This window comes from Gigantopelta aegis, chromosome 4 (genome assembly GCF_016097555.1).
Source record: "Gigantopelta aegis isolate Gae_Host chromosome 4, Gae_host_genome, whole genome shotgun sequence".
Lineage (NCBI taxonomy): Eukaryota > Metazoa > Mollusca > Gastropoda > Neomphalida > Peltospiridae > Gigantopelta > Gigantopelta aegis.
In genome coordinates this window covers 108,609,121-108,632,937 of record NC_054702.1, presented here as the reverse complement: position 1 = coordinate 108,632,937, position 23,817 = coordinate 108,609,121, and the positions used below count along the sequence as shown (strand labels likewise).

Below are 23,817 nucleotides of genomic sequence, written 5' to 3'. Positions count from 1 at the left end.
CAGAGAATGGGTCCACCAAGGGAATTCATTCCTGCTACCAAAGCCACCTCAGCCAAGCACTGTACTGACTGCACTAGATTCTGTCCTTTTTTGAGGGGTTCAGATCATGCTTCCCCGGAAAATATATCAAAAAACTAATTTCACTTGGAGCAGGAATGTTCGACCCCACCCTTCCACACATGCCTATTGTGTGTGCATTTGTGTAAGTTTGTTCAGTCTCATGTACAGGAATGTTGAGAGAGGTGCTTTAGACTGGAAATGAAATGTGTAGGGGGGTTGGGTCATCCTTCCCCCGTAAAATATATAGACTGTTTCACATGGGAACGAGTATAGTATTTTATCTATTACACCGTCATATTGTCGTCACTTTGCATTCCTACGCCACACACATATCAATGTAGTTTACATAAACAATATTATAAACATATTCAAGGCTAAACTAAATTATTAAAATATATATTTTGTTAAATTATGCTGCTAACATTAACGGCATGGAAGACTAAGCATTGCAATAATGATTACCGTGTCTGTAATAATTAAAGGGGAAAAAATACAATGAAAAGGAAAAGCATAAATCTGTTATTGAAATCAATACAATGTACAACTGGACAAAAGATGACTTCGGCTTATACACGAGGCCGATGATTTTGTACGTGATATTTAGGGTCAAACTAAGAGGTCGGCTTATATAAGGAGTCGGCTAATACACGGCAATATACAGTAATATAATCTATTCAAATGTGTGTTCAATATTCAGTCATTTGTGGGTCATTAACAGAGTTAATGTTTTTCAGCTGGTGTTGGGATAATCGCAGCAGGAGAGATCACTGCCATTCTACAAGGATTTGGTGAAAAACTACCCGAGAACTTGACAAAGTATTTCTTTGATGCCCTTCTTAGAGTTATGGTGTCGGAGGTAAGTTTCTGCATGCAGATTATTGTAGGAATGTGCAAATAGGTAACATTTTGATATTTAACTGCATTTTATTTTAATGAGTACATTTGCTTGAAAATATTTAAGTAAATTTTTTTTTTTAATTGTCATTTTATCCCAGAATATTTATAAGCTGTTAAATTAAAATAATAATTCAGGTTATGCATTTTAAATTTGTCGAGCTCAGCAAGTGTTACCTTCTATTTAATAACCAAAATTAGGATACCACAGCAAATTGGAGAGGCACCCAAAAAAGAAGAATCTGGTTGCAAGTGTGTTTGGTTACTAAAAATCAGAGATAAAAATATTTACAAAATGTTTTGCTAAACCGTTGGTTCGTTCGTTATGGGGTTGTATAGGAAGGACAGGGTGGAAAACCAGATAGGGCACAACCATTTTATTGCCATAGTTTTTCCGGGCACAATGGCAAGTAGTGAAGACTACTACTGCACTTGCTGTCGGTGACGTGATAAAATGTGAACTATGATAATTTAATTAATTCTCTATTCATAGATTTAATTTCTTTCCTTTGTCACAGTTTGTTGCTATACAGTTTTTGTTTTTCTTCTCAATTTGCAGGTTGTAAAGATTGAATGGGTAAACAGGGAGATGAAAGAAGCGAGTTTTGTTTTTTTATTCAATAGGTTTAAGACATCTTATCTCTACTGGATACTACCAAGCTTTAAAATCAGGGATATTTATGAGCCAGTATTAGGTAAGTATCTTTTGTATTTATTGATTTTCACAACTTAAGCATTTGTTCTGTCTTTCTCTACAACTCCAAATTTTAAAACAAACCCAGAGGTGTGAGATCTTTTAGTGGCTTTTTTGACATGTGTCAGTTACGTTGATGGAACTATGAGAAATTATTTCCAGTCAAATGAAGCAGGGTGACTTTATTAATTCCCTACCAGTCCAACTGGAGGTGACTGTAGGCTTAAAGCCACTTTGTCTCTATCCTTCTGTCCGTCTGTCTGTCCAATTGTCCCACATATAGTTTTTAACGCAATGCCTCAAAATATTTATCTGTTACAGATCAAATTTGACTTATGCATCTTTCACAGAACATAGGAGATACAAACATTTGTGGGTTTTTTTGTTTTGTTTTGTTTTTGTTTTGTTTTTCTTTTTGTAGTACCTCAAGATATGATCTGAAATTTTGTGCGTAGACTATAGATTCATTAGATTCTGCTACAAATCAAGTTTGACTTAATGGTGATTCACACATTTTGTTATGGCCCTTAAACTTAGGAGATAGGAATATTTGTTGGGATTTGCTGGGGACATGTATTGCTTTAACACTAATAGCAGTAGTCTCAGAATTATTGTTCTATACATTTTGTCTCAGATATTGACTGTCTGAATATCCGTATTTACAAACATATGTATGGAGTGAAATGTTTGTTTTATACTTCTGCTATCCGTTAAATGGGGTTCCACACTACTGGAGTTTGGATTATTGAGGTTCCATTATATATCCCTGTGTGAATGTGAGTGTTATGTGTATGTGTGTTATGTGTATGTGTGTGTACATCTATATATGTATGTATTTCAGAGTTGCCAAGAAAGCGAACACGACAGGAAGTGGCTCCTTCAGATCAGTCCGAGAATACTTCTGGATGTCGGGATTCCTTCATTAGATGGCTGGCAAACTTTACAATTTCTGCCAAAAAAATGGAGTCACAGAGGTTTTTCTGTTTTGAATGTTTGGGAAACATTAATTACTAATCATTAATTTAAAAGAAGAAGTAGGGTTGGGTTTTTCTGGTTTTTTGGTGGGAGGAGGAGTTATCTTCCATCATCAGATGCAGGCAATAGGATTTCAAATTTCATGGGAAACACTTTTTCACTTCCATTCCTTGTGATCATGGGAACCCATATAAAACTGTAACAAATAATTATATATATATTATTTTCATTGCATAGTCATGCTCGATATAATATTCATGGGAAACAAAATTTCGGTTTCGTCATTTTACCAACACGGTATCAGAAACAATAGTTTCCATGAAATCTGAGTGCCTGATAAACTGCACAATTACTACCAAAAAATATGGTCATAAATCTGTTTGAATATTTTTGTTTTGTAATTTTGTAATTGTAATTGTGTGTTTTCAGTATTTACAAGTCATGGTGTAAAAAAGAAAGAAAGAATTTTAATGGCACATCAGCGTTAAAAAATATCAGGTTGCCCCAAAATACAATAACTCTACTGAATTAGCTAAAAGTTATGGGGACTGTAATTTTAATAATTCGTAGTCATTACTATATGGATATTTGCAACATTCAGAGAAAAGTGTAGGCTCAAATATATTTAAAATAGCAACAAAATCAAAATTGTAAGTTAAAAAATGTGATGTCAAAAGCTAAGTGAAATTTTTTCTACTTTTGTAATATTTGACCTTTGGGCCTAAAATTTTCACTAAAGGTGGAAAATACCCGTGAAATATCAAAATTACAGTCCCCATACTTTTGAAATAATTATAAGAAAACCAACCTTGTATTACAGAGCTGTCTATTCCTCTGGAGTGATGGAAAGTCCCTTAACAAACCGTGAGGATGTGCCAGATGGCCTGGACACCAAGTGTACGTTGTCCGATATGGCTGCAGGCCCCGGTGAAAAGGACATTTCAAGTGCTAATCGCAGTGCTGAAGACCACAGTCATTCAGAATATGCCATTGTACGCACCGTGCTGTATTCAACCAGGGAGAATGTTAATATTATTCACGAGTGTTTTAGACAGGTAAATGTGCCATAGCAATATATTGTACATACAGATTCATTTTATAGAATGTTGATATAAGGAAAAAAGTATTTTGTGCAAATTTATTACATTTTATTAAATGGGCAGTAATTACCAAACAAGTTACTATTTTTTACTGTCCATTTTAAAATGTCTTTAACATATACATCAATGTACCCATACCAAAACACTAATATTTTTAAAATAACTGAACATGTGACTAAAATAAAACTAAATAGTTTAAACATTATGCATTACCCAAATTAAGTGTAATATTTTTATTCATAATTTGTCTCACATTTTATTACATACCCATTCAATCTTACTATTGTGACAAAGACATTTTGAAACCGTGTGATAAATTTATTTTGTATCGCACATATGTGTGATATGGACCGGAACTTTTAAATGAGGAATTCCCTTTTTCTTTTTACTGCAGTTAGTGCATTTTATATATTGACATCATATGTGACGTCATGTCGTATTTGAAAATTACACAAGCCTGCCACAGAGTATGATTCTTAACGTTAAGTAAATCCATGAAAGATATTTATTGCACTTGTTTATTTTGCAAAAGACTATAAAACACTTTGCAATTTATCTTTTGTTTTGGCATGCACACAATATATAATGTAAGTTGATAGAATGGCATTTTTTGTTTTAGCATATGGCCACCTTCATTTAGTTAAATATGTTAATGGATAACGTGATCAAAGATATCATTCTGTTATGCATTTACTGATTTTTATTCAGTTTATGCCTAGTTAAGTTGTGTTAGTTTCTCCAATTGCCTTTAATGAATACTTTATTAAATAATTTAATGTTTTTTGGGGGAGTTTACCAAGTGAGGGGCTTTGAACTGCACACACCCAGCCACGTGAATCAGACCCTGTTGTAAGGTCACAGTTTTGAAGGCTGTTATAAATTGTTTTTACGTTGCTATAACTCTTGATATGTTTATAGATGCAATCCTGTTTGTTATAAATTGTAACCAAGTTAAAGACTTTAAGCTGCACGTCCTCGTGTGACAAAATGTGACACTGGTCAGGACAAGATGGACATTTGATAACAAACAAAAAGGAAGCTTATTGCTGGAATTTGTATGATTGTCATTCAGTAATATTATGCAGTATGTTCTGAAGGAAGTGTAGTTATTGTTGCACTTCTATGAATTGATTGCATCATTATCTTTTGCATTACATGCAAGTTGGCAAATCTGGTTATCCTGCTATATTGAGAGAAAAAAATCTGTTGTCATTTTATGAAGTATAGTTCACTAAGCTTATATTTTACAGGTATCACAGATTTGATATTTCAAATAAATTACATTTTACTGAATTGTTTCAGGCACTGCTGTTTTCATTTGAAAATTCTGGGGCCATGAAGAAGGTGGTTGGTGTATACAAGGAGTGGTTTCAGGTATCACACATTGATAATACTTTTGGAGAACACCTGTTTGTTATCAACTGTCATTTAGATAAGAATACTGTGAGAAGGAAAAAAATGTAAACATGATGTTCCATTCCATATTGCTGTGGTGCCTGCACTTTTTAAAAACCTTTGTAATCCAAGCAGTTGAATACTACATTAAGATTACAGGTAAGGCCACTGTATGAAAAGCAATTGACTTCTCCCAGATATGTCTCGTCCTATGTCTTCACTTGCACATGTCTGCTGTGTTGAGGAAGAAATACAAGCCGTTGTGTAGGTGATGAAAGGTTTGAAACACAGTTTCAGTTTTAATTTGAACATAACAATACTAGCTCTAGTTGCTTTATCTGTAGTTTCGGCTGTACTATGTATTATGCTGTGTGGTGAATTCAAACGAATGGACAGTTCATATTCTACATGTAGGTTAGTGTGCAGATTTGCATGTGTGCATCTTGTGCATGATTTATAACCAGTTTGTCACATTCCATGTTTATTCAGAAACACAACATACTGACATGGTACTGGCAGTTCCAGTCAATGAACTTCACCAACTAACTTACCCAAGACATGTACTAATACTGGGGCCAATTTCACAAAACATCATACAGTTATGTTTATGCACAATATGTTTGGACATGTCTGGCATATATTTCATAGAGAAAATATGTCAGATATGTGGCTCTAGTTGAAAGCAAATGATTTAGGCATATTTCGAACTGTATCATATTAGTTTGTAATTAGGCCTAAAAATATATATGTGTGTGTTTCCGGTTTCCTAACCTACTATAATTTTATGTAGCGACCCTGATATTTTTTGACGCATTTTTTATATATTTATTTTTATTTTTTGCAATAAGCAAACTAGATTCGGAACACCTTGGCCAATAACGGTTTCTCAGTTTGATTCATTTATGAAAAAAATAAGTTCCTACTTACCTACCCTATTTTTTTAAAAGCTGAAACCTAAAATACACTGGTTTTTCTCTCGTAGATTTTTGTTTAGTTCTATGACTAGATTTACAATGTTTTGTGAAACTGGGCACTGATATTGTTTTGTTACCCATAACTAATACCAGAACACCTTCCCTTAATTATTTGAAAGTGATAATCTTGAAATGCCTCTTATGTAGAGTAAAATGATAGTATTACAGAAGAAATGCTTTTTCATTGTCACGGAAAACCTGACAATTAAATGAGTTAAAATTTATTTTAAAATTTTTCATATCACTAGAAAGAAGGATACTAAAAATAGATGTAGCTGGTAAATTATCTCTGTAAATAAACAATCATTCACCATAATGCATTAAAAACACATTTTGTTGAATTTTACACTGGCAATTCTTGCACAGACCACAAAGAAACTTTGCATGTTTTTATAAATCAATGTATTCCAATTAACTTTGTGTGTTTTAGACTCACTTTAACATTGTTATGCCCACTTCATGTCATTACTCTTCAGTCATGGCAAGAAACCTATGATATCATTAACCACCATTCCATTCCTCTGCAAATGATAAAGTTGAGTATCCCATTACATCGATGAAAATGAAAAATACACCAGTGAAAAATAAGTTATGCAAATTGAGAAATAAAACAAGTGTTAATACAATTTCCAGAGGCCTGCATTCTGCTCTGTTCTGCTCATCTGTGAGATGTGCTCAGTTATGTTTTCTGGCTTACTCGACTCTTCACCCTGTTGTAGAACTAAGCAAGTTGATTCTAATCCATTGCATGATGCATGATGTTTATTTTGTTTTGTTTCTTACTAGCATGATGAGCGAAGGCCGATCTTTATGATGGAGCCCGGCAACACAGGCGGTGTGTGTGAGTGTGATTCGTTGTCCGGTACACCGGAATACCACCACGGTAGTCTGTCGGACATTGTTGAGGAGGATGTTTCCTCAGATGTACGTATTCTGTATCACTGTCGAGGAAAGGTGTACTTGTCCGTCTTTGATCCGTCTCGTATATGTATCGAATTCATAGTGTGTCAGTGCAGAATGTTGATTTCTTTCCTTTTTATAAATGCAAAATTGAGGTCGACATTGATTTTTCTGAATTTATTTTCTGCTTTTTTCTTTTTTCTTTGCATAAAGTAGTTGTTCCAAAGTAGACAGTATTTTAGCAGAAATACTGAAACAATGGCCATATAGAGTTTTCTGGGGGGGGTTTTAAATGTTGGTTCAGCTTCTATTTTCACATTCCTGAGTCTGATGTTGATGCAGAAGAGTTGCCTGTTTGTTTAAAGTGCAGGTTAAACACTATTGTTTGCAATAAGAAACATGTCACTTGTTAATTATTGAGAATTGTTGTACATGTGTTTTTGTGTAGTTACAGTCTTCAATATTTCAATCTTCCTGTTCTTAATATATGAATGTTCGTTAGTGTTTGGTAGCAGCTAATTGCTTTGATGTTTAGCATGCAACAATAATCAGTGTTACAAATGAATATGTTATCAGTACTTTATGAAGGATATCGGAATACATCTAAATTTCTTACACACCTGTTAGTGAGAACATCATTCGTTATTTTTGATAACACATACTTGTTAACACATATATGTGTGTTAATATTTTAAAGACATACGACTGGCTGCTCCTAGGTGATGACCAGGTCACCAATGCCATACCATCCAATGAAAAAAAAGAACTGTCAAATTGATCACTCTGTACAAGTTAACTTGAAATTGACTAGTCTGTGACGTACAAATTAACTATAAGTGCAAGGGCCGTAAATAGATTTTCGTTTGAAAAAGAATTTAAATTTATTTTAAAACTCTTTTTAAAGGATATGTGAGAAATAGAATACAACATTTGTGTCTGTTAGATACCATGTATCTTGCAACTCGTTTAAAAATGTATCCGACTCATTTTATCTTGTTAAATACGTTTTAAAACAACTCCTAAGATAAATGGTATCTAATGGTCAGTCATGTAGTATTCTCTATCTATCTAAATTTATTTAATTTATTAGTAAGGAAGGAAAGAAAAAATATGTTTTTATTTAACAATGCCCTCAACACATTTTAATTATGGTTACTTGGCATCAGATATATGGTTAAGGACCACACAGACAATGAGAGAAGAAACCTGCTGCCACCATGCTGTAGGCTATTCTTTTTCAGTTAGCAGCAAGGAATCGTTTATTATATAACCATCCCACAAACCGAATAGGACATCCCATGGCCTTTATCACACCAATTGTTGAGCACTGGCTGGAACAAGAAGTAGCCCCATGTGTCCACCGACAAGGATTGATCTTAAACCGACCACTTCATCAGGCCTACATCTTGCCCTACCAAAAAGAAAGAATAATTATGTAGTATTTAATGGAACATGACAATTTCATACTCAAACCTATCATTCAGTGTCAACATTCAGCATGCAGTATTCCTAGTATCAAATGTTTGACAGAATAGTAAAAACAGCATGTGAATGATTGTTTAGTAGGAATGTCTTTTGTCTTGTCATCTGATTATTGTGGACTGTATTTGGTCTTTATTGCAAGAAACGGATTGTATTTTTTGTTTCTCTTGGCAGGACTCTGTTAGTGCTGGTTTTGCTATGAAGCCCCATCAGTTGAATGTCACAGACGGAGGTGAGAAGCCCAAGTACATACGTAACGCCTCGTACCTGGGGGCCGTGGAAGAGTTGGCCGACCACGGTCACGTCAACCAGGCCGATGTGAAGGCTGGCATGCAGAAAGTGCTGCAGGTGTTCATCACCAACGCCGGGAACATCTTCTTGTTAGATGCTGCCAACAGCCACGAACTTAATGAGCAGGTGAATATTTCTCTAAATTGTAAAATGTAAATATTGCAATAAAATAGTAATTGATATATATATATATCTATATCTATATCTATCTATCTATATCTATATATAGAATACTAAATGAGCTTGCCTGTCATACCATTTTTATGAAACGAGTGAACAGTTTTGGCATCTGACAAGTGAAAGCGAGTCAGATGCCAACACTGTTGGCGAGTTTCATAAAAATGGTATGACAGGCAAGCTAGTTTAGTATTTTATTATTACATACCAACTGCAAACAAGCCACAACACAGAAATAAGCAGATGTTTAGACCTACTACACGTTATTTTTCTTTGAACTGGGTCAGCAAGTGATCTACGTCATGCCTAAACTTCAATGACATCACACGTAAACTTAAACGACGTCACTATGAGTAATGTACAGTTTAGATTTTGGCTTGAAGCTTGCATTAATTGTCAGTTAATGAGGTGTTTAAATTCACAGTAATGACTGAACTGTTGATCGGACCAGCAAATATTGAGCTTACTAAATAGGATTGACTAGATGTGACGCTGACATTTTGTACATACGACCATAAAAAAGAATAGCAGTTTGACAACAGACACTTGCCGCAACATTGTTTTGGCTTTATACACAGCACAGGGATCCACAAACATAAACCCCAAGTACTAATACTATAGTTACATATTATATAACATAACTATAACACATAACACTCTTTATTATATAAAGTAACTATAGCACATTTGGCGTTACTGGTTGGGGCTACCTGTAGTACACAGTAGGCCCAAATATAACATATTACACTATATATTACACTTTGTACAAACTTGGTTAGATATGTTTATAATCTCTGAACAAAACATTTTCCACAGCAGTTTTGCACTCAATTTTTTCTAGTGTTTGTAAAAAGGACGCGTCATGCACCCAGTTTATTTTATTGAAACATAATATTCAAATTTTAAAAAAAACTACTGCGCCAGTCTGTGTGTGCTAATATTACACTAGTTAGATATTGAGTAATTGTTATGACATGAGTAATATCTTGCACTGGTAATTAGGGAATAATATCACTGTGTTTCGTTGTTAACTATAAGGATTTATCACAATATTTGGATTTAGAGACGAGACAAAGTCGAGTCCCTAAATCCAAATATTTTATGATAATTCTTTATAGTTAACGAAACACAGTGATATTATCCCTATTCTAATACTACACCTATTAGGAGTATCCGTAAGACATTTTATTGTGTTTTTATTAAAGAAATCCCACAAATATTAAAAACGTAATGATCTATTCTCCTTACTTAAGATATTCAATGAAAACGCTTGTAATAAGTAAAAGTATGACATAATATTTTTTTCGTTCTCTTCACATGACGACACTGACTTAGGAGCGAACCATATGTCACATTAATCAGCATTGTAGTCTGTCTCTTGAACATAATTTATAGTAATACAGGATACACTAAAAAAAAAAATTCGTTGGCTGTTAATTTCTGTTGCAAGACATGGATATGATTGGACATTTGTGAGCGGTGTTTCAACCTCATATTGAATTATTTTGAAGAAATCGTCTGGTTTAATTTTTTACAAAAACTATGTTGATGGGGTAGGTCTACAAGTTTATAACTTGCTAACATATTTTCACTTAAAGTTTAAATAAATACATAAAATAATACGCATTTACTAAAGGGCAAATATTATTTTCAAGTTTTTTGGAATTTTGTGATATTGTAAAGCAGTTAATGTTGTTTAAAAGATCAAGTAATTTCCATCTTGTTTTCTTTATCAATTTTATTGTCCCAAAAAGTATGTTCTAAACAAAAATAAGGTACTTCAGATTGCAATATAATTATTTCTGATGAAGCTGCTTGCACCCTTTTGAGAACACAAACTAAAAGAGCAGACCACAAGTCACATGTTGGTGATTGCTGCGGTTGATCAGTGACCGGACCGTACTCTGGGTGGATGGGTGCACTTTCATTGCTGCTAATGAAGTATTAAAAGTTACAATGGCACGAAATAATAACAAAATAGTAACAATAACATCATTTTCATCTGAAGTTAGTAATTTTGTTGAAAATTATTTATATCGATGTTTAAATATAATGGAAGACGTGGAAATTAATATACTAACGAAAACACGACACATGAAGCTAAGTAACAGCATATTGGATGAGTTCTCGGAATTTTGTTATTGTGATAAATCCCATGATAGCGTACATCTATCGTCCGATTTATCACGAAAATTAACCAGTGGAAAAAAGGCTAAAGTTGTATTAGAATAAAAATTAATCACCACATTTTATGGGCTAATATAAGTATAAGAACAGAGTTGTCATGCATTAAATTTTAAAAGTATTTTTAGATTTTATTAATATGAATGTCTGGTGTACATGTTATGTTTTTTCTTTTTTTCAGGTTGATTTATGCAAAAGAGTGCTGAACATCTACAGACATATAGTGATGAATGTGCAAATGGTGCAGAAGACTTGGTAAACACCTCTTAAATCTTGTATCATTTTTCATGGAAAAACAAGTTATATCAAAGACCGGATGTATTATATTATAATGTTTTCTAAAAGAAATATTCTATTTTATTTCCAGAAATTTATTTTTAACAAAATAATTTAAAATTTCCTGTTAGGGGTCACACTGGAAAGAAATTTGTTTTAAATAGCCAGTTTTCAGATATGTAGGCTATTTGTTTGAAAATTATTAAAAACTGGATAATTTAAATAACATTTTATTGGAAAAGTTTAAATATTGTATCCACTTTGTATAAAAATTAACAGTTGGTTACTTTGGATGAGCGCTGCCTGTAGATGTTCCTATTTTTCTATCTCCATCCAAACCACTGTGTACATTTGTTATTGCTTTTTTAATGTTATATAAGTTAACCATTTAAAAACCTTTTTAAATAGAACACAACTGAATTTGATGTGATAGAATAGCAAACACTGTATTTGGGTTTTTGTTTGCACAGGGAACAGTTGCTTCTTGTGTTGCTAAGAATAACATCAGGAGTGTTGCAGACACAGCAAGCAAGTCATAAACAGCAAGCTTTGGGACGCAACTTGGCACAGGCTATTTTTCAGGTAATTAGTTGAACATTCTAAAGATTTGCAGTGATTTAGTAATACTTTGTTTTCCTTTTGCCAACGAATATCAGTGGTTTTATTGTTACATATTTAGTTTTATTGGCATTGCATTTGCAGAACCAATAAAACAAGACATTTGCAACAGTAAAACCACAGATATAGATTGGTTAATTGGAAAACATAGTAGGCTTATCCCTATTCTAGTTCAACTGTTGCTGGGGGTTTTAATAGATCTTTGTAAAAAAAGTTATAATTTAAAAGAAGGAAAATAAAGGAAATTGTTTGTCATCTCCACAGCACATTTTAAATTATAGCTATTTGTTATCAAATGTGGCTATTAGTCTAGAGGGGAAACCTGCAAGGTTTTTTTATATGTAATTTACCATACACAAGACAGCACATACCACACTTTGATATTCTTGTTTTGAGACACTGGTTGGTTTGGGAGACACAACCCACTTATTTTAGATTAGCTCTAACTTTAAAAACAAAAAATTGTGTTACAACGTTTTTCTTGGTGTCTTTGATACGGTTGGTGATGACAGAAATACTGTAGTATATGAGAATTGTACTCACAGGCACGTTCTCACCGAGATCAACTGACTTTGCCTCGGCATGATGTGAAGAACTCGTTCATGCCGGCCGAGGGGTCACACAGATATAGTTTTTGCAAACTTCTGTTTGAACTTTCTCTGTTTGTTAAAAACTTGGTGCCATCTTTACTTTAAAAGATTACAAGTACTCATTATACCCTTGTTCCCCTGAACTAATAAGATATGAGAAATCCTCTTTAACCGTTACCAACCATATTTTTATCTATTATTTACAAGTATTTGAGATAAAGTCGTAGCACAAGCCCATCAGTATTTTTATTTCTGTTTTTAGAATTAATGAATGTTGAACACAAAAATACATATTACCCATTGGGTGTCAAACAAAGGTAAGTATATGGGAATATTATTTCCATTATTAAATGACGTACACTAATTGTACAATTTTGTATTGCTTGTTTTGGATTTTTTTTTTTTTTCTGTTTTCGTTGATGGTTGATTCTGTTTTTGAAAAATAATTTGCTAATATCTTGTGTGATTCTCTAGTTGATATTTTGCTGCTAAAATTGAAAATTGATATTTTGTAGACAATAATTGTGACGTGGATCAAAGCCAACTTGAATGTTTTCATCTGTTCAAACCTCTGGGACGAGTTACTGAACGTCTTGTCAAGTCTGACATCCTGGATTGAACTTATTAAAGAGTGGTCGGTGAGTTTGTTTTGTTTAACGACACTGCTAGAACACATTGATTTATTAATCGTCGGCTGTTGGATGTCAAACATTTGGTCATTTTGACATATAGTCTGAGAGAGGAAACCTGCTACATTTTTCCATTAGTAGCAAGGGATCTTTTATATGGACCATCCCACAGACAGGATAGCACATACCACTGCCTTTGATATACCAGTTGTGATGCACTGGCTGGAACAAGAAAGAGCCCAATGAGCGCACCAACGGAGAGTGATCCTAAACCAACTGTGCATCAAGTAAGAGCTTTACCACTGGGCTACATCCTGCCCCCTATTATTAAAGAGTGGTCGGTGAGAACCTTGGGCTTATTTTCATTTCTGCCTTACCTGTGAAATCTAGATAGAGATGCTGTTATAGGTTGTGGTTGCTTTAGAGAATACTCCACACCACTGGAGGCAATAATGTTTATCTTACACAAGCAAACTGATGATGTCCTTTGTGAGCCTTAGGCGAGTGCATGACATCAATTCATCGAGTGCAAGACAGACAATATTACTGAGTAGTGTGTGTGGTCTTCACTTTATTACCCATTGTCATTCGGATACTATTTCATTGAACATTTTCAAATAAATTTGAATTACACAAATTTGGCAAGTTGAAAACGAGACGGTGATGACATAACTACTACCCCCCCTCAATCCCCATACCCGTCCACTCCACTCCACCCTGCAGAATTGATTTCATGCTTAATTTGGACCTAAAATAAGTACTGCCTTATGGGCAAATGTGCTTTGATAGGCCACAAATACAGTAACACTTTTACCACACTGGTGAATGAGAAATGGTTTCAAGTTTTCTTTTCATCTTGTGATGTCACAAAACTAAATATATGCTCTCATGAAAACTTGATCTTTTCCGTATCTCTCTGCCCATATGGGTAATAAATAGAGGCTATTTCATGGGGTTTTTTCTAATATGATTTTTATTTCAACGAGTGATGTGTGAAAACCATATTTTCACGAATTGCGAAGCAAGGAGTGAAAATATGGTTTTTGCACCACGAGTTGACATAAAAATCGTATTTGGAAAAAAACACCATGAAATGGTCTATTATATACATATTTCCTAATTTTTGACATCTTTCGCTTCTTGGTAATATCTTTACCTTATCCTATCGAAAACACATAACGTCATGATATATTTCTTCCTATGAAACTTTGCTAAAAAATTTACTTGACCATAGACTTTTAAAAAGAAATTTGAATAAAATTGATCTTTATTAACATTTATTTAATAATACTGCGGTGCAAACATACCTGACAAAGCGATCATCCAAAAACTCCCACAAAAACAAAACGAGTCGAATGCCGTTAAATTCTTACACTTATACTCGGTGACACTACATTGTGTCATCATTATTTAGCTTCGTATTCAATTCGTTTTAGATATTTTATCGTAATTGTACTTCGTATCCCTTTTTAATAGGTACAGTTGTTTAAATTAAAAAAAAAAAAAATTCAAATACGATCAGATGCATTGGTAATCACTAAACTTACATACGAAGAAACGAGACAAAGGGAGATAATTTAATCATGCACTTTTACAAAAAAAGTAAATACAATTTCTATATTTTCACTGTAGCTAAAATATGGTTAAGATATATAGATATATACTTTTTTTAAAGTAAATATGTGTAACATTAAGATTTGGTGATGTGTTATTTTTCACCACAAAACCTACCAAAACTACTTAACTAATTATAAAGCGTTTTAATTTCTGTTTAGAAAACAATGGAGACGTTAACCCGTGTGTTGGCCAGGCAGGTTTATGGTTTGGACTTGATGGATCTGCCTTTAGTCAGACTTAGTGAGCAGAAAGAAAAACGGAGACGAGGACAATCATTTTGTAAGTTCAATGACATTTTTACATTTACAGAATTATAATTTAGCTTTTACTGTTGCATAGCACACACAATATAAGTAAATCTGCTATGATGTTTATGTTCCAACCACAGAAAAGAAGATCCTCTTCTGTCTAAATTGAACTAAATGCCTTACGAATTATTTTGTACATACCGTTTAATATTTAAGACTCTGTTTAAGCAAGTTGAAAACACAAATATATTGGTGTAACCAGTATCGGTAGGAAATAAAAATGAAAATATTTTTATTTTATTAATAATAGGTCTTGCGGGCTTTTCCATCTACTGTAAAACAGGTATTATTCACGGGAGTAAATTTGAGCCATTTTGTGGTTTGTAATTTACATGGTCACCAAATAAAAAAATAAAAAATTCTATTGCTGTATAAATCCATATTGGGGTTGCATTGTGCATGTTCAGTCAATGAATTGTAATGCCAGATGTAGTGTAATTAACTCTTGCAGGTGTGAAATAAAGACTAACACTTGTACTAGTAATCTTGTTTTAATATTTAAAGACCAGTTGCAGTTGTAAAAAAATAACCCGTCACATTTGGTGTGATTTTGTGTATATAAATATTCACAAGCCTTTTGACTTAACAAAGTTTACAAATATACCTCACAGTTCGTATCCCTAGTTTTGATTGGTCAGTTAAAAATGACACGTTGTACTAACTTGCAAATATGTTCCATTTTCTGTGTTGGAACCTTACTCATTGTTCGCTCTACTAGCTGCTGATTGTGAAGCTTACTAACTTTGAATTTTTTTATTATGATACAAGTATATTACCCTTGGCTTATTTGTTTGTTGTATGTTCTTCATGGATTATTCGCATTATGTAATTTTTGTGGTCAAAATCAAATTGCAAAAAGTGAAAATTACCCACATGCGAATAATGATTATTCTTTTAAATAGATTTCTCATTGATGATCAACATTGATACACTTGATACTGTTTGTTGTCAGAAGGTATTCTTTGTAGGTTGTATGTTGCACCACCTCTCTTATGTGTAATGCAGCTTAGTAAATAATAGTAATGCAGTTTAATGTATCACCATTAATATTTGTTGAAAATAGTCTTACTTATTAATTACAATATAAAACTTTTACAGATAATTCAGGAAGATCAACAGACGACCAAAAATTCACTGATGATTGGAGTCAAGGTCAAGGAAAAGCCGACATTCCATCAAAAAGTTCAACGACTAATTCAGCAAATCAAGATGCAAACTTTGAGCGTGGAAAGTTTAAAAGTGATGGTACTTAACTATATTTACTCTATTGTTGTTGCATCCAAATAAATGAAACATTTCTGGCCTAAACTTCCATGAATGTTTCTTTTGAATTACTGTTAGAACCTTTGTTTTAGTTTTGGTGTTAGAAACTATAGTCCGTCCCATCCTCCTACAAAAATGTTTTTTGTAAATAATTTCAGTTTGGTTTCATGTTGGAAGAAAAATAAAAGTATTTTGGTTAGAACACAAAAACACCCACTATTTTTGTGTGCCATTTAGAAAAGAATCTGCCCATAAATAATAACTTGTAGTAAATATCATAGAAAAGTGTGTTCTCTGTGGGAAAGACTGTAGATATGCTAACTTATATGTCTGCTATGGAAGGATTACCTTGTGATGAAAATGGTCAATGTTTTGATTCAGGTGCAGGAGGAGGCCGTTCCCGGCCAGACCTTCACAAACAGCGGTCTCTCAGTGGGGAGCCGTCGCCAGCCCACTCCAGGTCCGAGTCGAACGTCACAGACGTCCTAGTGCGCAGCAGTAGCGAAGGAACCATTGCTGATCCTAAAGAACTCATCGAAAAACTCAGAGGTTAGTTTAGCTGTATAATTCTGCCCTTGGGGAAAAAATGTTAACCTATAAAACATAATATTTTAGTATTTATCATTTATTGTCTGCATGGTGACATAATGAAAGTACTGTTTGTTGGTATGTCTGCATGGTGAACTAATGAAACTACTGATCATCAGTATGTGTTCAGGTGTGTGTAGTTAGTTCGTGTGTGAGGGTTTTAGTACTTCAGAGATAAACCATGGGCTTTTGAATATAATGTTGTTGTTTTTTAATTAGCACCAATGCAAGGAATAAAAAAGAAGAGCATATTGACAGTCTGTGTGATATAACTCGAACAAAAGTGTGTTTTTTATATCAGTGTTAAATGGAATGTAACTTTTAAATTGTACTTTAGGTAATAAGCATTTTGTTTTTGCATGGGCTGAGATTATTTTAATCACCAGTGGATTTACCTGAAATGAGATTTTGATAGTCACAGTGGGATTTAGTCGAGATAGATTACAAGTCGTCATTAGGATTTACTCTTATCTGATATTATAATAATCAGCAGTTGAATTTAGTTTACAACAGTCACCACTGGAATTTAAGTTACATTATGATAGTTGCCCGCTGGATTTACTTTTTGTGCCTCATTTGAAAAGACTCATGGTTTTTGATCTTTGATATCAAATTGAGCAGGATTTCCACTCACATGAAGGAATAGATATAACAAAAATTATCTCAATAGTTTATTATTAACTCATGTTTATTAGATTAATTAATTTTGGTACTGATCAGTGCCCAATTTTACAAAACATCGTAAGCCTAGTTTTGCACGTAAACATAAATCTACGACTAAACCACAGTTTGTATTATTACTATTATAGTACAACAAATATAGTTAAAAGTACACATATTTCATTTTATTTTGTCCTTAAAATGTCCCATTTTTTGTAATGATGTAATTTTCTGTGTAAAATAGATGCCAAACAGATGTAAATGTATGGTGCGGTATAACTGCTAGTCGCAGACGTAAACTTGCGATGTTTTGTGAAAAAGGCCTGAGAGTTTTTAATGCATTGTGCTGTGATGTATGTTGTCTGGTATTCAGGATACAGCATGCACCTGTGTCTATAACACAGTTTATAAACCTATGATAAAGCATACTAATTATAGTAATGAACAGAAAATCCTACCCAATACATTTTGAGCAATGTCAAAAACATCTTATAAAGTACAAATTTACACTTGATATTCGTAACCAAAGATAAAAATTAATGGAAGATGTTGGGGTTTTTTCTCTTTTTTATTTTATTTGAAAATATTTTTTCTTTATGGGATTATGAAGAGAATTTAATATGCAAATTATGACTCGGTCACACAAAAGTTTGTTCATATTGAATTCAAAGATCAAATAAATACAATTCATTATAGAGCCTTGATTTTTTTTTTTGCATTTTGTTTGGCTAACTGAAATTTGAATTTGAGTAAAGATTTTATGACTAAATTTGGCAAATTGTAAACAAACAAATTGAATATCGTGATCAATTAGATAACTGTATTACTTTGATAAAATAGAAATGTAATCACTATTTACAAAAGTCTCAATTGTTTTTATGTATACTAAACTAATACTATATTTAATATAGTCGGAATGTATATTGTATGTATATAGAAGAGGGCCTTGTAAGTTGTCAAACTTGTGTCTGATTCTTTTGTTCTTTGTACAGTAAAATGTTTTTAATCCGACTAATACTAACTAACCTTGCATGGTGTTTGCACTTTTTTGTTGTTGCTGATTTTTACCAGGTGTCAACTTGAATAGAGAGCCTAACAGAAGTGCAGACATACCTGCATGTGGTGCCGCTGATGCAATAGGTAGGTTACGTTTTTAATCATCTCTTGTCACTGTCCCAGAGGGTTCCCAAATCTTTTTATTGTCTTTGTTCTGACAGAAGTATGGAAGGCATGATGTAGATTTCACTTTATAAAGTGTTTTGTGTTCATTACATTTTTGCCTTTAACACTTTTTGTCAAAAACTATGGTTCAAGTAATCACATTCCTTCGCTCATTGTAATTAAAATGCACCACTAATCATTGCTTATTACTTATACACAGTTGCTCATTGTTTATTTTTAGTGTTTTTAATATATTATTTTTGTCCTGTGAACAGTTCAGTTCCACTGATTTATATAGAAGTATCATCCATTAAAAAAAGGAGAAAAGTTGTTGTAAAGTACAACTAAAATTGTTTCGAGGTGGATATATGAATTGTCACCTTATATTGTTTCCTTAAGCAGATGATAATTATAATTGAATATTCTATTAGGGTGTTAATTAATTTAGTGTCAACTGAAATTATTTTATTAGTCATATCTTGACGCTTGAAGTTGAAACAAAGGTTTAAAACAAAAAAGGCTGTTACAATAGATGCTTTAGAACTTTTCATGTATTGTGTTTAAACTGACTTTACTAGAAAGCTGTAGGGTGTTGTATTGCACATCGATATGTTGTCTGGGTGAATTGTGCTCTGACAGGGCTCGAAATAGCGGCCTGTGAAAAGCAGTCCATTTTTTAGAACTAGCAGGTGAAATAAAAATTCACTTACTAAAATAAAAAATAAAAATCACAGGTCATATTTAAGAGGCATGTATGTACGATCATCTCATCTTCTATTTAGCTGAGACTGAGCTCGTGATTCTGTTACATTTTAATTTTGTAATGCTCTAAAATACATCTCGGAGGTCCTAACTTTCCACACACTGTCTCAAAACCTCCACTCACCTGTGCTGTCTTACTTCAAGCAGGCCATATTTTTTCTAGCAGGACATATTTATTTTTATTAGCCCAACAGTCACTCAAAATAATTTTCATATTTTCTCAGTGGGAAATATTCTGCATTACACTACTATTGGACAATCTGACAAACCAATCACCTTGACAGTACTAAATATCACGTCATCACTATTTGACAAAGAACACAAAATGATGTCGCATAGTTTAATGCGTTTGTGCTTACATTTTTCTGGTTTCAATTTTAAACATTAAATAAAATGGTAGTTTAACTCAATTAATTATAGATTTTTTATTACAGACTATAGAGAACTTTGGTTTTTGAAAATTATCTGTGAACTGATTAAAATACAAAGTGAAAGCAATGCCCGGAACAGTATGTAAAATGGTTTACATTGTTTCTATATACACGGACATGTAGCCACTGTATATAGAAAATAAAGGCTTTTAAAAAACCCAAAGTAGCTGGAATAATAAATAAAATAACAAACTCGGTACCAGTTGTTATCAGATTTATGTCCCTCATAAATTAATTTTCACTTGTCTTTAGCTCATGACAAGTGAAAATTATTTCACTCGGGACATAATTTGATAATAACTGGAAACTCATTTATTGTCCTCTATTGGTCTGATATTTAAAAACAAATAACAGCAGGCCATATCTTACTCCCTATTTCAAGCCCTGTATGAATGTTTATACTGTCGTTATGTAAAACCATACTCTGTGATTTCAGACTCGATATCTGGAGCCTCCGCTGCGGTGGAAGACCACGAGGTGGCTGAACTGACGACCACGTGTACAGCGGAACTTGCCAGCGCCAGCGGAATCAACCCAGACGGGGGTGCGCAGTCAGAGATGGACAACATCAGCCTGGACAAGTCAGACTCTGACATGGTCGTCAAATGTAAGCATACATTCATATAAGAATTTAATTTTAACATTTTTTATTGTACATAGATGTGTTGTGTGAATAATGTTGTGACTATATCAGTTTAGACAAGTGCGACTCTGACATAGTAAGGATACATTCTTATCTGAATTTGGATACAGTTTTATTGTACATAATATATGCAATGTGTGAAGAGTAATATGACTATATCAGCTTAGACAAGTCCAACTCCGACATGGTTGTCAAATGTAAATTGTGTGAATACTGTCATGACTATATCAGTTTAGACAAGTGCAGCACAGACATGGTTGTTAAATGTAAGGATACTTTCATAGTTCAGAGATATAGTATTCAGCTTCTTAATATTTACAAAGGAGACTGGATTTGATTTGAGAAACTTAGAAGTAACCTTTGTTAAAATTGTATGGCGGTTTCATCTTTAAAAGATTATTATTATTATTTTAATATATATTATACATGGGTGTCATCTCGCACGGAACTTTTTATAAAAGGTTTTAAAATAATTTAATAATTTATATTTAAATGCAAAACAAGGCAGTAAATATTGCCTTTCTTATTTTTATGATGACAGTTTATTTTAATATTAGTCATACATGTCCCAGTGAGCATATCTGTTAACCAGGCCTCTGTTTTCTAGGCCTACAATATTTTACTTGTGAAATATTAATTAATAACTAATTTAGTACAAAAGTCATATCCATTACATTATAAATTGATCTATATTAAGTAGGCATTTATTTTGACTACTAAGTTCTAAATACAGGTTTAACTGTTTACGATATGGTACCGATATCTACCATAGGTTCTCAAACTAAGTGCTAAATACAGGTTCAGATGTTAACTATATATGTTTACCATAGGTTCTCACACACCATCTCCAACATCTGTACACTCGCCGAACGGATCACGGTCGCCGTCCCCAGTAGCTGAGCTCATTCTCGACCAGCCTCGCAACGACAGTCTAACCCCGGACCGCGACAGTCTGCACATTGACATGGTGGAAGGATCAAACGAGGCAATCATAACGAGAGCAGGTTAGATGATTACATTTACTTGTTTACTAACACTGATAGGTGCTAGTGGTAATTGGGTATAGAAATAAAAATGTGTTAAATACAAAGATAAAAGTACTGCTTTGTTACGTAGGATGAGCAGTTTCAACACCTAAAATCACAGCTCCAGTCCTGTCCTGTCCAGGAAAGTGTATATAAATTAACACTTGTTGCTAATGGCAAAGTCCTGTCTTTACAAAGGAGATGGCAGTGGTCAGAACCTGCGCCCAAAACAGACATGCGCTATAACAGCCTGCTCTGAACATGCACATTACGTGTCGGTGGTGACAATTTCGACCATGGGACTCTGCAAGCCTCGTCCCAGGTCGGAATTTTCACCACCTCGGGTGTACTTTTTCTATCCCACATGACCGCATATGATGGAGTCTTATAATCCTCAATACCTCAGTTTATAAAGAAGAGTGACTGTCATATTTCAGACTCAACTCAAGAGTATAGAAGTGTGATGGCTGGTGGTACCCTGTCAGGCTGGACACCTGATGTGGCTGTTGTTTTGTGGAAGCGGATGCTCGGTTGCCTAGGTGACGTCAACAATATTGAGGACCCAGTCATCCACGAGACTGTTTTCGACTACCTTGGTGATCTTTTGGCTATTCTCATCAGGGTGAGGTCTTAAGAACTTTTTATCTATTGTAAATGTCCACAAAAATATGCTTTTCACAAAACATAAACATACTCTTTTATTCTTTTTTTATGTTTGTATGTTCATGTGGATATTATATTTAGTTATTAGATAAAAGTAATGTACGGATTAATGAGATCTCTGATCATCAAAGTTCAGTAAACTTTGGACTTTGCTGTACATATTACAGTTAATTATATATGGATATGTGGACTGGAAATTGAAAATGCAGGCAAAAACACTATGCAGATGGTCCAAAACTAATGTTGTAAATGTGGTATGTTTATAGTTTTGGTTTCTTTTCTAGTTGAGAGAAAACCTTGGAGTAACCCAAGATAATACCTCCACACCACCTCCTCCAGAATTAATCCCTCCACAGCAAATATTCGGAAGCTGGGTGTTCAAGGTAAAGATAGTACTGACATAATTATTTCTGCATTAGGAATCTGACTTGCTTGTTTTCTGAATTCGACGAATATCTTACAGCATATACACATCTTTTAAAAGATAACAAAAACTGGAAATGAAACAGGTAGTTAACATAGCAAAGGAACATGATGTGATGCCTTGATTTAGATCTCTTTACTGTTAAATACTGGTATTCAAGACATGTTACCGTTTATATCTTTAGATGATATTAATGGAGATCGTATCTTTATGCTACCAGTATTCAAAAGCTGAGATAATGTACAGTCATAACATAACAGAATGACATCGATGGGGGAATCAAGTTCAGTCAATAGAGTGCTTGCCTGAGATGCTTCTCTGACCGGGTGTTCCCCATCCCAACTAGGGCCCCATGGTTGGTTTATCAGTGCTCTATGTGCTGAGTTGTCTGTGCGAAAGTGCATATAAAAGATCCTTGCAGCAGATTTCCTCTGAGACTATATGTCAGAATTGTAAAATGTTTGACAAACAATACCGACAATTAATAAATCAAGTGCTCCTGAGGTGTTTAAACAACTCTTCTTTTTTTGCATACCATCTGTGTTTTCAGTTAAATGTCAGATTCATGTATGCATTGTAGTTATTTTAATATCTTTTTTAATTGTGCACCAACTATATGCATGCATTTCATTACAATTACTGTGATAAAATAAACTCTGTAGTAAAAAGGATACATGTATATTTTCTCTTTTTAAGAATTGAACGTGAAATTTTTTGAGTTTCATGCTAGTATGAAACGCAAAACCGCTTTACACACTATATGAATGGCGTAGCGCGTTAGCGCTACGCCATTCATACTAAAGTATAATTCCAAACACATAACCATGTCATTTATGTAAAGCTCTTTAAAATAAAAAGTGAACTCTATTTTCCAACTATTTACTATTTTATTAACACGAAATTCATACTCAACATTAGCGGAATCCCTATGGTGATTCGGCTTTTTCCGTCAATAGCCAAATGAGAGAATGACAATGTTACAATCATTAATACAATTCATATTAATTGTTTGCATTAAATGTCAATACCAACT

General features: G+C 33.6%; 1 protein-coding gene across 6 annotated transcripts in view; it reads left to right on the top strand.

The window, feature by feature from the left end:
• The window catches only part of LOC121371721 (ral GTPase-activating protein subunit alpha-1-like), a 95,148-nt gene that overhangs the window by 20,770 nt on the left and 50,561 nt on the right, over positions 1 to 23,817 (top strand). For all 6 annotated transcript variants that reach the window (XR_005957820.1, XR_005957821.1, XM_041497819.1 and 3 more), the window contains exons 7-24: positions 795 to 916; positions 1,514 to 1,649; positions 2,490 to 2,622; positions 3,444 to 3,678; positions 5,026 to 5,097; positions 6,879 to 7,016; positions 8,649 to 8,891; positions 11,308 to 11,381; positions 11,873 to 11,984; positions 13,126 to 13,248; positions 15,015 to 15,135; positions 16,263 to 16,409; positions 16,809 to 16,976; positions 18,747 to 18,815; positions 20,466 to 20,636; positions 21,503 to 21,676; positions 22,135 to 22,319; positions 22,645 to 22,743. Coding sequence is in view for 4 of the 6 variants with exons in the window: in XM_041497819.1 (XP_041353753.1) it covers positions 795 to 916; positions 1,514 to 1,649; positions 2,490 to 2,622; positions 3,444 to 3,678; positions 5,026 to 5,097; positions 6,879 to 7,016; positions 8,649 to 8,891; positions 11,308 to 11,381; positions 11,873 to 11,984; positions 13,126 to 13,248; positions 15,015 to 15,135; positions 16,263 to 16,409; positions 16,809 to 16,976; positions 18,747 to 18,815; positions 20,466 to 20,636; positions 21,503 to 21,676; positions 22,135 to 22,319; positions 22,645 to 22,743 (2,522 nt within the window). In the remaining 2 variants the exon portion in view is untranslated. The remainder of the gene's footprint in view (positions 1 to 794; positions 917 to 1,513; positions 1,650 to 2,489; positions 2,623 to 3,443; positions 3,679 to 5,025; positions 5,098 to 6,878; positions 7,017 to 8,648; positions 8,892 to 11,307; positions 11,382 to 11,872; positions 11,985 to 13,125; positions 13,249 to 15,014; positions 15,136 to 16,262; positions 16,410 to 16,808; positions 16,977 to 18,746; positions 18,816 to 20,465; positions 20,637 to 21,502; positions 21,677 to 22,134; positions 22,320 to 22,644; positions 22,744 to 23,817) is intronic.